Source organism: Electrophorus electricus, chromosome 11, assembly GCF_013358815.1.
Source record: "Electrophorus electricus isolate fEleEle1 chromosome 11, fEleEle1.pri, whole genome shotgun sequence".
Taxonomy (NCBI): Eukaryota; Metazoa; Chordata; class Actinopteri; order Gymnotiformes; family Gymnotidae; genus Electrophorus; species Electrophorus electricus.
The window spans coordinates 6,517,554-6,532,163 of record NC_049545.1 but is presented as its reverse complement, the minus strand read 5'-3'; the positions used below and the strand labels follow the sequence as shown (position 1 = coordinate 6,532,163).

The 14,610-nt window shown below is 47.4% G+C and overlaps 2 protein-coding genes across 7 annotated transcripts in view; one reads left to right on the top strand and one right to left on the bottom strand.

The window, feature by feature from the left end:
* smap1 (small ArfGAP 1) overlaps positions 1–2,242 on the top strand; it is a 69,854-nt gene extending 67,612 nt beyond the window's left edge. For all 5 annotated transcript variants that reach the window (XM_027022958.2, XM_027022955.2, XM_027022957.2 and 2 more), the window contains one exon: positions 957–2,242. In XM_027022958.2, coding sequence (XP_026878759.2) covers positions 957–1,091 — 135 coding nt within the window. In that variant the 3' untranslated portion in view covers positions 1,092–2,242. The remainder of the gene's footprint in view (positions 1–956) is intronic.
* On the bottom strand, positions 2,005–13,555 carry b3gat2 (beta-1,3-glucuronyltransferase 2 (glucuronosyltransferase S)). Of its 2 annotated transcripts, XM_027022959.2 has the most exons (4): positions 11,919–13,535; positions 8,328–8,472; positions 5,502–5,650; positions 2,005–3,063 (listed from the first exon to the last, which is right to left on the bottom strand). In XM_027022959.2, the coding sequence occupies exons 1-4, from the start codon at positions 12,456–12,458 to the stop codon at positions 2,977–2,979; spliced, it is 921 nt and encodes a 306-aa protein (XP_026878760.2). In that variant the 5' UTR covers positions 12,459–13,535; the 3' UTR covers positions 2,005–2,976. The 2 variants fall into 2 exon arrangements, with proteins under 2 accessions (XP_026878760.2, XP_035387217.1); XM_035531324.1 differs by lacking the exons at positions 2,005–3,063; positions 5,502–5,650; positions 8,328–8,472 and adding an exon at positions 9,741–10,229 and having other exon boundaries at positions 11,919–13,555.
* Between the last annotated feature and the right edge of the window lie 1,055 nt (positions 13,556–14,610).

Here is a 14,610-nt window from a genome sequence, read left to right as displayed (position 1 = left end):
CCAAACCCGAGAGCCAGAGGGCCCAGCCTCTAGGAGGTTAATTACATATCATAAATCAATCCAGCATGCCACACACACACACACACACACACACCCTTAATTAAAGCCTCTTCACTCCGGTGACTCTTTGTGCCAGTGCGTGTCCTGGAGTTAAAGGCATCTGGCAGTACATCCGTTTTTATATGAAGAAACACAGACCTAAATAAGTTACAAAACCGCTTGATGAATTCCCGGAGAAAGTGACTTTACCTGAAATGGCAAGCCTCAGGAAGGGGCTTAAGTATTTTTCATTCTCGGTTTTCAGTGAAATTTGTGCACGAACTGTAGAAAGCTATTGTGTGGAGAACATAAAACGTGTGAAAATGAGCTGGGTGCAGGCACCTTTAGTGCATGCACATTGAGGGAAGAACTAGTTTACATTTATGTGGAAAAAAGGTGTACTTTTTTTTTTTTCTTTTTTTTGCACCTTCTTTTCTTTCTCTTCCCTGTCGTTCTTTTCTTTCTCTCTTTCTTTCCTTCTTTCTTTGAGCGCGTTACCCAGTCATAAGTGCATCCCAGGCTCAAATCCTCCCACCTCCCACTCATCGGTAAGAGCGGAGGCCTGCAGTTGCTTAGGAGAAAGGGTGAGACTTTAAGATGGGGAACCAGGGCCGAGGAACAGCGCAATGAAAAGCGATGGAATTAAGGAGTTAAGCACAGGAAGACAGAAAATGAACTCCTATGGGACAGCAGGGAGAGATCAGTACCCTGAGGAGTAAGGAAGAGAAGGATTCCGAGCACATGAAAGAAACGGTCTGCTTGCTAACAGTTCGATTTCTTTTCTCCCTATTGCAGCACGTTTTTCATGTTTGCCTTTGTGCTACCTGCCTTCATTCTTCTCTCTCTCTCTCCTGTTAAAGCTCAAGATGTGTACTAAAAGATTTTTGTCTCTTTCTCTACCTCTTGTTCTCATCCAGATGAATCAGCAGATGTCTGGAATGAACCTGAACGGTGGTGGAGCTCCAATGGCGTTTGGGCAGCCCGGGGCCGCCATGGGGGGCTGGGTGGGACCCCCCTCTGGTCAGACCCTCAGTACCCAGCTCTGGAAGTGAGGACTTGAGCAAACGTGGGAGTGTGGAGGACAACAGAGGATGCAGCATCTCGCCATCTCCCCTCCCTTGACCAGAGTACATACCAAGAGGTTTATCCATGTACTGATTCTCCTCCCCCTTTCTAAGCATCACTACTCTGTTACTGGAGAGCGTCTGCTCAGCCTGCCTCCTGTGTATCGACCGCGTGATCGAGTGGAGCTGAAGAGACTGGCAGCTTTGTCCGTCTTATTTGCAGTTTTTTTTCATTCCTATTCTTCTTCTATATATTTTTGGGGTTGAAAATGAAAAAAGTACATATCAGCGAAGAAAGCTGCTGGACCAATTATACAAGCGTCTAATATATCGTTACCAAATCAATAGTGAGTAATAGTATTTAAATGGCAGAGATATGGCTATCATGTTTGTGACACCACCTCCCCGCTTCCCTGACCGCCGTATACACCCCTGTATCGCAGAGCCCTGTAGCAGCTATCGTATGAACCGATGTACTGTATGTAAGCATAAGATAGAGAAGCCGTCGATCCTCAATCTCTCGTTTGTCCCTTCCCAGAGAGCCCATCACCTCGCCAGCTCTACCAGCCCTTCCATCTTTACTGTGACGTTTTAATGTGTGCATTACAGAGGAGCACAGTTAGCGACAGACAAATAAACCTGGACGACTCAACAGCAGCCCAACGCCCAATAGGAAGAGGGGGCGGAGTGAGAGAGTCGGGAGGGCAGGGAGCAGGAACAAAACGTGGAAGGTGTCCACGAGAGCCTGTTGGGGAAGCGAATAGGACATTTTAAAGGCAGGGTAAGGAAGATCGGAATTGAACAACAGCGCACCAGTCAACGTACTAGTCCCATGACTGGGGCAGAGCTTCAGTCCAATCAGACAGGGTCCCTCTGCTGTGCAATAATGTGAGCATCCACACCTCGTCATCCAGGTTTATTTCTATAACGTGTTTACATTTTTCTGGTGCCTAGTACAGAGGAAAAAAAAAAAAAAAAAAAATGTTATTTCCGTGCATTAAACAGTGAATAGCCATGAACTATTGTGTGATCATTTTGTCTAATGCTTCATTTATTGTAAAGTTCTCATTTGATGTTTTGTTCTTTTCTTGTTTTGCTTTTAAAAGGGACATTTGGAATAAAGCCAGTTGTAATCGTAAGGGTAGTTCCTTTAGTGTTTAGTCCTTTAGAGTCCTGTGGGCTGAGACGCAGGCACGCACCATTGCCCAAAGCCCTTTCCTGTTGTCTGGTCTTTTCTTACAAACACACTCATAGCCACACATACACGTCTCTGCAGGGTCTTTTCCATATACTTCCATATACTGTCTCCACAGCCTCTCCGTATAAATTCCACAGACAGCATGAAGTTCAGGAAATGTACATTTTAAACTCAGAGTCCCCACTCCAACAACTGGTCCTTTTAGTGTTCTTCCGCCAGCCCCCAGCAGATGTCATCGGGTTCTTCAAGCTGAATCTTCTCCACAGAGACACTGAATCACTGTTGGAGTTCTTATCCCTAATGTCCGGCTCTCTTTCCAAAACAGCCTGTATTGCACATGCTGTGCCGATTTCAAAAGTGAATGTTTCCACCTAGTCTGCCACCGAAACCAGCCCGAGCCATTGATGCGGGTTTAGAGATGGACCGAGCGACCCAGTGTACTGCCTCAATGAGATGGGATATTTTTATCAGAGCACTGATGCACAGTCCACTTATGCAGCCAGAAGCAGGTCAGTGATAAATCCAGAGCATTGGGTTGGATGAGGGATCCTTCACAATGGACGTCCAGCATTTATCAGTAAACTAGAAGTTAAGAGGTGGACACTAAATGGGCAAGTGCCAAGGATGATGGGTACTTGGTCCAGCCAGTATGCTCACCCATGGCAGTCCTGTCCACTAGACCTCAATGAAAACAGAGTCCAGGTGCCTCTTGGGTTCATTGCCCAGGTTGACCTTCTCTGTGCGGGTGTGCCACACCAGGACCTGGAAGAGCAAAGACACTTATTCAAAATGGTGAAGCCTTTTTGTAATGTACATTGGTTGCAGAGCTATCATAATTTAATTTTCTCAGCTAAGGAGTTTCTTTGGGGGGGTGGGGGGAGAGATATAAAAGGAAAATGAGGTCAGTTACGAGGAGCGTTGACAGCCATAAGCCCACAGTGGTATTTTCATGCCGTTTATGTTCAAGGTCATTGGAGTTTGAGCGTGGAGGTTCCCTGAGCCATTCCTGCATCTTCCCCTAATTATAAGTGAGAGTTGAGCACGCGCAGGAGTGCGCACAAAAAAAGTGGCCTCGCCTAGTACGGATGCGTCGTTTCCTCAACACACGGATCTGCTAATTGCCTTGTTTTGCATATCCAACAAGATTAATTCAGCAGCTACTGAAGCGACACCTTAAGACGTTGATGCAGAGCTTGTACCAACAGGAGACGAAGCAACTCTCAACACAGAACGACACGACCAACCTACCCCTCCTACTCCTCTAGCTAGTTCCAAAACTAATATATGTCCCAGGGGGTTAAACTGAAGTAAATTCCTCAGGGAAACATTTAGGTTTTCTGTCTGGTGCCTGTTCCATGTTTGTTTTAGCTCCAGACTCCATCATGCTCCACAGAGCAGCCTTTCCCTTGGTATCTCATCTGAAAGTGCGGTGATAGTGTATGCCCTAAGGTGAGTGAAATGAGAGGACACACTCGCGTGATGTGGCTCTGACATTTATTATGAGATTGAGTTTTTCCGCATTGACTCTTGGTGTGTGCGTTCTTTGATTACAGTAGGCTTTAATTTGTTTGAGTTACCTTTTGTGGGAGCCAAATGGCTCTGATGGCTTGAGGCTGTCAAATATTGAGTCAGATAAAAGGTTTGAATGTTTCACGTTTTAGGGTTTCGTATGCGCTTAATACAAAACGGAGTTTATTTCGGTTGTGTTCATAGCCAGAGTTCCTGACTGAGTAAAAAGAATCTATAATAGTATAGGCCTGTAAGTATAGGGCTCAAACACTTAAGTGTCAGTGAGTTACGGGTTGTGGGGGTGTGTTTGAGGAACGGTGTGGTGGGCGGAGCTCTCACGCAGCGAGATGCAGATTGACATTAGTAAGTGGGAGAGCCTCGGCACCGTGGCCTTAAATAAGCCTGTGAAGGGCTCCTCTGCCTGCGCGGTCCTGCGCGCTGTCTAGCTCCCTGTCCGCCCTCGGCCTCCGTCTTTCCACGATCCCTGCAGCTGTCACCCTGTCCTTCACACGGCCCTCTGTCACTCATGCATCTTCCTCTCCCTCCCGGCTTGTGCCGCCCACGCCTGCTGTCATGCCTGATGGCTCAGCGCTGTGACTCGCCCACCCTTGCTGAGCTGAGCCCCCCCCCGGGCAGGCCGCCCGGCACCTCCTGCTGGGAGATGCCCACGTCGCCCTGGCTGTGGTGCAGCTCATTCCCCTGGGTTGGGGGATTTCAGGTCGCTTCCAGAAATCTGACCTTTGCTTAAGACACACAGCCAGGCTTTGCACGGATGCCCTTCTACAACTATGACGACGAGTGACTCGGACCTTGAACGTCAGCACAATTTCACTTCATCTTCGTTGTATTCTCCTTATTGGAAATGTAACTGATGTTTTAACTTCAACAACTGGAACTGATGTATTACATTTTACCTTTGTTCACCGCAATTTTCTGTTTCACTAAGCTGTATCTTGTGGTAAAATGCTGTGTAACTGTCACTGTATTTGTGTAGATCTCTGCTTTTAAGTGTACTCCTGTGTTGGATATCTCTGAGGCTGATATTAATGGCAGCGTAACACACTGTAAGATGTGCATCCTCCTCTGGCTGGTGTTGGTGATTAGTGGTAATGTCGGCCATACTAATAGTCACTATTAATAACCCTAGTGCTGCTTCCATTAGTATAATTGGATGATAATGATGATGGCACTGGTTGAGACGTGCAGAGCTGTGGATGTGTAGCGTATTCTGACATGAGGTGAGGAGGAGCATGAGTGCAGTGTGGAAGCTGCACCTGAAGCTGAGGACATACCCTCACGTGTGTGGGTATGGGGGCTCTGGTTCGGATGCTTGCATTTGGTGACCTCGTAGCCTAGTACTTCAGCCTGCCAAGCCCACTTTTATTGGCTTGTATCAGGCGTGCCACCAGATAAGAGGATGCTATTCTGAAATTGCATCAATATTCCCTGTCAAGTTGATACCTGCTTAGACTCCAAGGAATGACTGCAGCTAAAAGGCCCCTCAGACTGCAAGTGGGCAGCATGTTGTACTCGGCAATTCTTGAATTTAGCTTCTTTCAAATCGTGAAGGCAGGGAAGAAAACAGTTGCTCCAGCACTTGGCCGCCGTTGGCTACTGGGTGCGGTGCTGCTCACTGGCAGAGCTGAGGATAGCTCCCGTGGTATTTGTATGTGGCTGGCTGTTGTGCTGACCTGGGTGCAGTTGTGAGCCTTTGGCTCCAGGTCCTCCACCTTGGTTATCTGCTTTAGGAAGTCGGACTCCTGCATGCCTGGCTTGGCCCCTCTCCTCTTGAACAGGGCGCGTGGGTTATCCAGAATCACCTTCAGGTTCACTGCGAAGCCTGGCCATGGGGGAGAGGAGAGGAGGTGATGTTCCTCATGCAAGCCACATCAAGCCTCTTAGTACCTTTCATTCCATCAGGGACAGCACTGAGCAGCAAGTCTCACGTGTTACAGAAACTCTCCGTTGCTCTGCCTTACACCCCTGCATCTCACACACCCCTGCGTTTACATACACTCTGCACAGCATTTGGCCAAACTGCTTTTTTTTTGTTTACCCCCAATTGCTTTTTCTTTTTTCACGAGACTCATGTGAAGTAAAGCCATTCCAGGGGGCCAGCACCGTTTTCCATTGAATGCTTTTACTCGGTTACAGGCTGTTTTCTAGGACTCCTGCTCTTTAGTTAAACCGCCGGTGTTTCCGTCAGCCCCACAGAGACTAGCTCACAGTAAGTGCTGCAGCAAGGCCGATTCATCCGAGCTAACCGGGTCCCTCTCCCATAAGCGGAGCTACAAGGGAGCTCCTCTCTCTCTCTGATCCCTACATGCCCTGCTGTGCTGTGTTCATACATTAACACGAGAGCCAGCCAGTCTCCCTCTGTTGTTGTTAAGCTTTTCTGTTTTTCGCTATCTGACACGTGCGTTATTTCATAGCGAGGGAGGCCGCTTTGATACAGCTCAAGGGAGATGGCTGCGTTGGTTTATTGGCACCCTATCTCGTTCAGCAGTATTCGGGGGGGGGCTCTCCAGATATGACGTTAAGCGCCAGGCTCAGGCACCACCACGGACCCTTTGCCTCGCTGCGGCTACGGGCGCCCAGACTGTCGCCTGCTGCCCCGAGGGCAGCTCGTGCAGGGCCCCCATCGTCATCGCCGCACACAGGTCAGTGGGAGTCACAGTCAAGCCCTGCACTGTAGCTGCGCTGCGGAGTTTTCCTAACGTCTGCCTTTTTAATCTTTTATGGCGCACAGAACGGCGCCGTCGTGTATTAGAAGGCACGTCTGTGTCAAGACAAACACTTGAGCCCCCTTCAGGTGATGGTGTCATTTGAATGCTGTGAGAGCCGGGCCACGACCTCTGTCGCTGCAATTGTGTTTGCTCCAGGCATGAGCTGTACAGCGGGAATACTAAATAATCTTGATGTTCTTTGCCTTTGTTCAGAGGCAAGCACAACGGATGGGGCTGGCGTGGCTTAAGCAGCTCCAACAATACTCCTTTTGTTGTTGTTTTGTTGCATTTGCAGCATTGCAGCGAGGGATGGCGAGAACACGTTGCTATGCTTTGCTGATGGCAGCATGAACCCTGGCACTGATGTTCTGGATGGATGAGTCAGAGCTGAGGAGCAGAGTTGGGTGGGGGAAGGGGCACGGGTGGAGTAGCTGCGGAGTTATGAGGAGAGAGGAGGGCACCGAAAAAGGGGAGAGAGGAAAAGCGGGAGAGAGAGGATGAGATGACGCGGTCTCCTGTCACGGGACTTTAATTAACCGTGCAACATCCAGAGGCAGCGCGGGAGCCTGGAGACTTGGGAGCAGTATTCTGCTTTGCTGTCTTTCCGCCACGCTATAGAGCTGGAGCCGTGCCATTACAGTCATCCCCCCAACCCGCAGCGTGCCAGCTCCATCGCGTTACATCAGAATTGACCAGAACCATCAGCACCTTCTGGCTCCGCCTCCTCCAGCACTCAGCTGAATGCAATGACCTGTAGTTGAAGCCAGGCAGTTCATGCTTTTTACAGGCCTGCAGCCCAGGCCTTGACATCATCTTATTACTGTTATTACGGCTTGCCATTTTTTGAGGGGAAGTCATTCTCTAATTAAGGGCACCCCTGGTTCTTACAGAGTCAGCATGCTGTCAACTACAACAAATCTATATTGGGCAGCAATCCATTTTAAAAAATGCTTTTGGGGCATAATGTGTCGTTTGAAGTATGAAAACTCCACACTGCTGCTGATTTGTGAGTAAGTAGCCATAACTGGCAAAGTGCACCCAGGAAACCAAAATGTGTGTGGTAATTTATGCCAAGAGACAAGCTTAAATGAAGATTTTGTTTCCCCACAAAATCAACACTTGCGTGGTACACAGTGCGACCTACTTAAGCCTTTAAAGCATTTATTCGAACAACGCTTATGCTACACACACACGCACAAAAATATGCAGTGTAAGGAATGCAAGTCACACTGTCACAATCAAATGCGCGCACACATTCCGGTGGGCCCATGCGAACGCGGCCTCTCTGGGAGGTATTTCTGCAGATTCACTGTTCCTTCCTACCATGTTCCTTCAGTGCGTTCTCCACCATGCTCTCTCCGTAGGGCTCTACCAGCCACGTTTACTTGCCTTGCATCTTTTGAAAGGACTTTGTTCATCGAAGCCTCTGTGATGTGGTTCTCTAAAGAAACCCCATGTGGGCTCCCAGCAGGCAGGCCGCTACAGGAATCCCTGCCCAGCTGGACTGCGACTGGCGCAGTGTAAGTGGCTAGTTTTGACTCCAGACCCAAGGGAGATTGGATGGAGGCAAGGCACGGATGTTGAAGACCTACGTAACACCCGAGGACCGAGAGAGTGATGGGTCTTCAAAGAGAGGTACTGCTGAGACTCTGGAACACACAGCTGATGCAGTGCCAGTTATGTACTCATGTTCATGCGTTATTCATTGACTCGTTTATAAGGCGGATATGTGACATTGCTACCGATTCAAAGGGCATTTAAGTTTTGTAGTGCAGGCAGATGAGGACTTACCTGCCATGTCAATAGCAAAGGGCCTGTCAGCACGCCATCCTGTGTACCAGCCAACCACTTTGCCCTGTTCCACGATGGGGCGCTCGTATCTACGCCCCCCCACCAGACCTACGGGCCATACCGACACCCGTCTGGTCGACCGCATCTGACGGGGTGGGAAAAAAAGGAGTCGTTTTAGAGTCTGTGCGTGTGTGCTTCAAATATAACAGCATTTGCGTTTAATAAAAACCTGCTTCACGGTACTCTTCACCTGTTTTTCCTCTAGGGGATGTCAAATTCACTTTTAGATATGATAAAATGGTAGGACAGTGTTTGTGTTGATCGACCGGTGCTTTGTTGTGAAGCCATCTCTTTTGATTGAATTCAGTGGATGAGAGAGGGGGTTTCTATGAGATTGTGTTACAAAGCATTTTCAGATTGAACACTCCCATTCACCTGCATCCAGTCTGAGGCTGGAAAAAGATCACCCTCACCTCACCCGGCACACTGTTTATATTGTGGCTTTGGGGGTTTTTTTTAAACAAAAGTAAAACGGCCTAAAGCCAAATGACTTTTTCCTTTTGTCATTGGAAGAAGAAAAAAATAAAATAAAAGTCTGCGAGGCATGGAACTCAGAGAGCGCATGAATAACCCCTGTGATTTTTCACTCAAAAGGTCCGAGTGGCCTTTGAATATTTAATGGATGTGCTATTCATGTGAGCAACGCATGGCAGAATGGAGTGTCGGAGGCTGGCAGCGAGCGAGTCTTTGAAGCCCCTGCCTGCCAGTGTTGCTTCTTCTCAGCAGCTCAAATCGAATGCCTCCCTGCCCCCGCTCCCTCCTTTCGCTCCCTGCTCCTGCTCCCTCTTCCCGCTCCCTCCTTTCGCTCCCTGCTCCTGCTCCCTCTTCCCGCTCCCTCCTTTCGCTCCCTGCTCCTGCTCCCTCTTCCCGCTCCCTCCTTTCGCTCCCTGCTCCTGCTCCCTCTTCCCGCTCCCTCCTTTCGCTCCCTGCTCCTGCTCCCTCTTCCCGCTCCCTCCTTTCGCTCCCTGCTCCTGCTCCCTCTTCCCGCTCCCTCCTTCTTTCCCTTTTCCCACTCCCTCCTTCCCCCTCTGCTCCAAGAGACTTTTCAAAAGGCTTCTTCTACATAATGGAACTCTAAAATGGAGCCTGAATCAAAGCCAGAAAGGAGAGCATCGTCCGCAGGTGCGCACGCCCCCTCCCCCCCGAGTCAGCAGCGAAAGGTGCTGGTGGAGAACGTGGCCGTGCTCCCTACTCTCTGAGCGGCGCCGTTTGTCGCGGTTGACTCGTGATCCTGCTAAGGTTCGACCTAAAGCACTGCCTGAGTAACACGAAAAGACATCAGAGCCTTACACAGAAGTGCATTTCATATCTTGGGGGAGTAAAGCCTAAAAAAACAAACAAACCAACCTGCTTTTGGTATGGAGTTGTGCTTCTGAAGATATACGACTGGAATCATGCTCCTCATCACTGAGCAAAATGCTTTCTTTTTGTGTACTCTCATATTGCATTGTGGTAATATTTTCTATGATTTCATGATGGAGTCCCCACTTGTTATTAATGTTACTGCCTCAGTCAGTGGGAATGAGACTGCGAGACTGCAGCACTCCAAATGGAGCCTGATGTGCATGATGTGGTCCTGATGAGCGGTGCTGCAGTCGTCGGCGCACTGATGATGTTGCCTGCCCTTCAGGCCCTCTGCCCTTCACTCAGCTTCATGTCCAGCTGCGGCCGAGCAGAGTGGCAGGAACGGAGGGTGGAGGGGTGGAGGGAGGGATGGAGGGAGGGATGGAGGGATGGAGGGAGGGAGGACAAAGGCAGCATTGAAGGTTCTAAGAGTCTCTCACTCTCACTGCCTGCGGCGTGAAGACTGTTGATCTGGTGATGGGAGAGGGGCGCACGACTCTGCGCTTGGCAGATGAGAGAGAGAGAGAGAGAGAGAGAGGGAGAGGGGGAGAGAGGGAGAGAGAGAGGGAGAGAGAGAGAGAGAGAGAGGGAGAGAGGGAGAGAACAGGGAAAGGAGGAGACAAGAGACGGACTAAAAATGAGGAAAGAAATGATGTGCAGTGAGGACAGGGTTACTGATGCAAAAACGGAGTTATGGGTGACGAGCAGATGCACACATGGATATCTAGGTGGATGCACAGATAAAGAGGGAAAGTGTAATTGTTGCAGAGCATTGTGACAGAAGCAGAGGACAGAATAGGGGATGAGAATGAGGGATGTGTGAAAGGTTGAATAGGGAGCTACCTACATAGCCTTGCACCAATACTACACAATGTTGAAGTGGGTAAGGTTCCATTAGATGGTTAACTGTTTACTCCCCAGACCATCCTTCCATGCTCTGCAGGTATTCCGAAAAGAGCGAAGCAGTCAGTTAAAGATTATTGGAATCTTAATCATTGCAGATGGCTGGTGGAAGTCTTCAACCCCTGCCCTAGATCCTCCTACATTATTAGCCACTTGACCTCTGCCCTCATGTAATATAACTGCCTGCCCTCTCTGTTAAAGATTTTGCTCTGGAATTATGATCTCTGCATTCTTCAATTATCCTAAATACTATATATATATATATATATATATATATATATTATAACCTGTAAAACTATTTATTTGAATCAGAGTCATTCTTTGATATGGTTGAGTGTTTGAATCCCTTTCTATTTTGTTTTATCATTAGGCTAGTTAAAATGTAGGTGAAATTGTCAAATTGTTAAGTCGGCTGTGTGTCATGACTATGGCAGACTGCATCTAACTTGAAGTGGGTAACTCATTCTGCATGGATTGCAGTCCGAGAGGCTCTGCTTCGTACTGGGAAAGAAATAGTAACTCTAAAATGTATAATCCTATCCTGCTTGACGATAGATAGATAGATAGATAGATAGATAGATAGATAGATAGATAGATAGATAGATAGATAGATAGATAGATAGATAGATTATCTATCTATCTATCTATCTATCTATCTATCTATCGATCTATCTATCGATCTATCTATCGATCTATCTATCGATCTATCTATCTATGACATTTGTGCAGGCAATTTACTTGTATGCAATATGAATCCGACTAGTTAACCTAAATAGATATTAAAATAGTATTAAAAGGCGGCCTTTTAAGACCGCTAGCTGTCTGTCTCCTTCCAAGGCTGGAGCGTCATCCTCCCATCATAGCTCTCGCTTCTGCACCTCGCACACGTCAAGTGTTGGATAGTGTCTTGTAGAGCCAATACAACCCAACCTTCAGAAGCGGAATGCTATATATTAATATATATTATATTCCTTCCTTCCTTACACATTATCAGGCTGCTCTCACTCGTCTGAGACTGAGCGCTATTGAGCATGCAGTTAATGTTATTGCTAGGCTGCCCAATTTCCCAAGAGCTAACAAATATCCATACAACGAGAAGATGTCTCTCTTGGCTCTAACAAATCAATTACCTAATAAAATATGGGTCTGTTGAACTTCGGTATGTGCGACAGGTTTATTTAAAGCCTTTGGCGAAACGGAGTGATGCCTAAAAATTAGCCCACATCCCGCTGTAAACTCGTTGCGAGGTAAAGACTGAACTTTCGTTCATTTATTTCGATTTACCTCTTCAAACAGTTCAAGGCTGTACGTGTTATCGTCGTCGGCGAAGAACACGACTCCAGCGTCGTTCAGGCTACGATGGCCCCTCAGCCAGCCGAGTGCGGCGTTCCTCTGCTCGGTGGCGCGGGGCATCCCGTTGCGCTTGAACCTGCGAGGGGTGAAGACGTGCAGGTGGGTGCTTTGGACTCCGGCACGGGCGAGGAAACGCGACACCAGTTCCGTGTGGGCACTGGAGTCTTCCACTACGATCCAGTGAAACCGCGGAACCTGACGGAAAGTGTTCGCCAGGCGGGTGAGTTCTGCCTTCTGCACCGCTCTGGTGTAGGTAGGTGTAACTGCGTAAATCACGGGGAGAGCCGTGCGGTTGACTGCAGAGGTAGTTCGGACCGCTCTGTCTGGCCGCGGTGCGTTTCCAAGCCGAGAGAGATAAAAGTTGGCTGTATTTCGTACAGATGACCTCTTCGTGTCGATGTCAATCACAATGATGACTATCAAAACCCACGGAAGTAATATGAAAAAGCGGCTGTAGAAGAGAGATTTCATTGTGCCAAAGTAAACGATGCGGAAGACACAAGATTATCAATCCATTCTAATAAAGCAATACATGTCTGCATAAGCACCTATCAAATATTTCTTGGGTAGGAAAACTCGCTGAAATTGTCTTTTTGGTGTTCTAAGATAAATCACAGCGTTATCTTCTTAAATACATCTTTAAATTATAAACATCAGTATATTAGCATTTTGCTCATTTCGCTTTCCTCGGAGTCCATGAACATCCAAACTTGTTCCCGTTACGCGATTACGACAGCTAGTCCTTACAGCCCGTTCTCCGACAGTCCTCAGTTTGCTCTCGTAGACGAGATCGTAATTATCTGTTCCTCAGCTGATCAACCTTGACATCGATGGTGGAAATAACAACGGGTAAAATCATTGCATCGAATCCCCACACTGGAGTCGCTCAATGCCATAAATAACCCTACCAGTGTACACGAATTATGTGACTGGCTTGATAAGGTCCGTCGCCGTGCTCCTCGGAGATGCGCGTAAACGCGTTTGAGTGGTGAGTGTCTGGAGAGCGCTCAGCGCACAGGACGCGGCGGGGAGAAACAGTGCAAGGAGCAGCCAAGTGATTATGCTGCCTCAGAAATACGACGCTGTCTTGGAGACCGAGGTGTCACTCTTTTCATTTGTGGACCACTTGAAGAGTGGTATGTGAACTGAATTTTAATTGTGCCGAAATCAAACTGGATTAAATGCGTCCTGAATTGCCATTCTTAATTAACCCTATCGCCCACGGATAACGATAACGAGGATACGTCACTTAATATTATGCGATTTAGCCAGTTAAAACAAGTGTTGGCACCCTAAAAACGACTTAGCCTTTCGCTTTCAGCTCCACTATTAGGGATAGAGACTTCAACAGAGAAATGTTACATGCTTTTGTTTGTCTTTTTCAGCTCAAACTGATTAGCGAAGCTTGTAATGTGTTTCCAATAGCATCTTTAATATGACTGCGTAGTTTAACTGTCGTGTAGTAATTTTTTTTCGCGTTGATATTGCCTCAGATATATAGCACCCCTTCTGTCATCCAAATGGGTACACATACTGTTCTTTATTAAGATAATAATAACTGACGTTTTGATCGATATCAGTGATGAAAACTATATCTGTGAATAAATGCTTTTAATTGCTTTTATTATAAAAATGCATGTATATTTCTTCTGGCCGTTATAAACTATACTGCATAGTTTTTTTGTCAATCCCCAGCAGTGCACAATTGTAACCACCACTGTCCCTTTAAAGTCCGACTTCCACAGTAACATCTGACTTCTGTCTGCACTGCATCGCTTTCTTGGCCAGCCTTTGCCAAATTTCGAGATCCGCCTTGTAAGCTTCACCAAGAAAATGCATGTCTCAGTTCTGCTTGGTAGGTAACCGCAAGAGCAAGCACAGAGCCTCTTAATGAAAAAAGAAAGAAACATAGTAATTGTTATTTTTTTAAATTTCACACAGCCAACAATGGCTGACACATTTACCCCAAGGCAATATGTTGTTCTTGTCAGCAGTGTTCTGTCTCGTTGACTGTCTTTTCTCTTCGTTTGGAGCACCGCGACAGCTACCTATTGTGACATCTCATCCTGGGCTCCTTTTCCTTGGTACACCAGCCCCTGTCAGCTCAGAGGATGTCAGTCACAGGGGCTCGAGGCTGCTGTCACAAACCCCTGACTCATTGTAGCAATTCTTTGATTTAAGGTGAGGTAAATGTGACAGCGCCGTGAGGTGACTATTTCACCCACAAAGAAACGAAAGAATTAACAAGTCCAAGAACAGCAGCCAACGAAAGCAGTTTATTTATTCAGGAAAAGTGCAGTAAGCTTTGGATAACATGAATTTACTGAATAAGATGTCTTGCGGTATGAAATGAATGTCACTTTGATTGGATAGTGTGAAGCGGGAAGGAAGCTACTGATGGAATGAGAGGGTAGGCATGTTTCATCGACCCATCTGAATAGCAGTTCACTAGCAAAAGAAAAAGACCATCAGCATGTTCTGCACGGCCTTGGTCCCTCCTTTCCCACTGTGGCAGTGGGTATGGTGTTCCTGAAAGATGAAATGATGAAGTAAAGAGACAAGGGCGAGTGAGAGAAGTAGAAAAGCTGTTTATTGATGGAGAAGTATTCTTTAAATACCCACA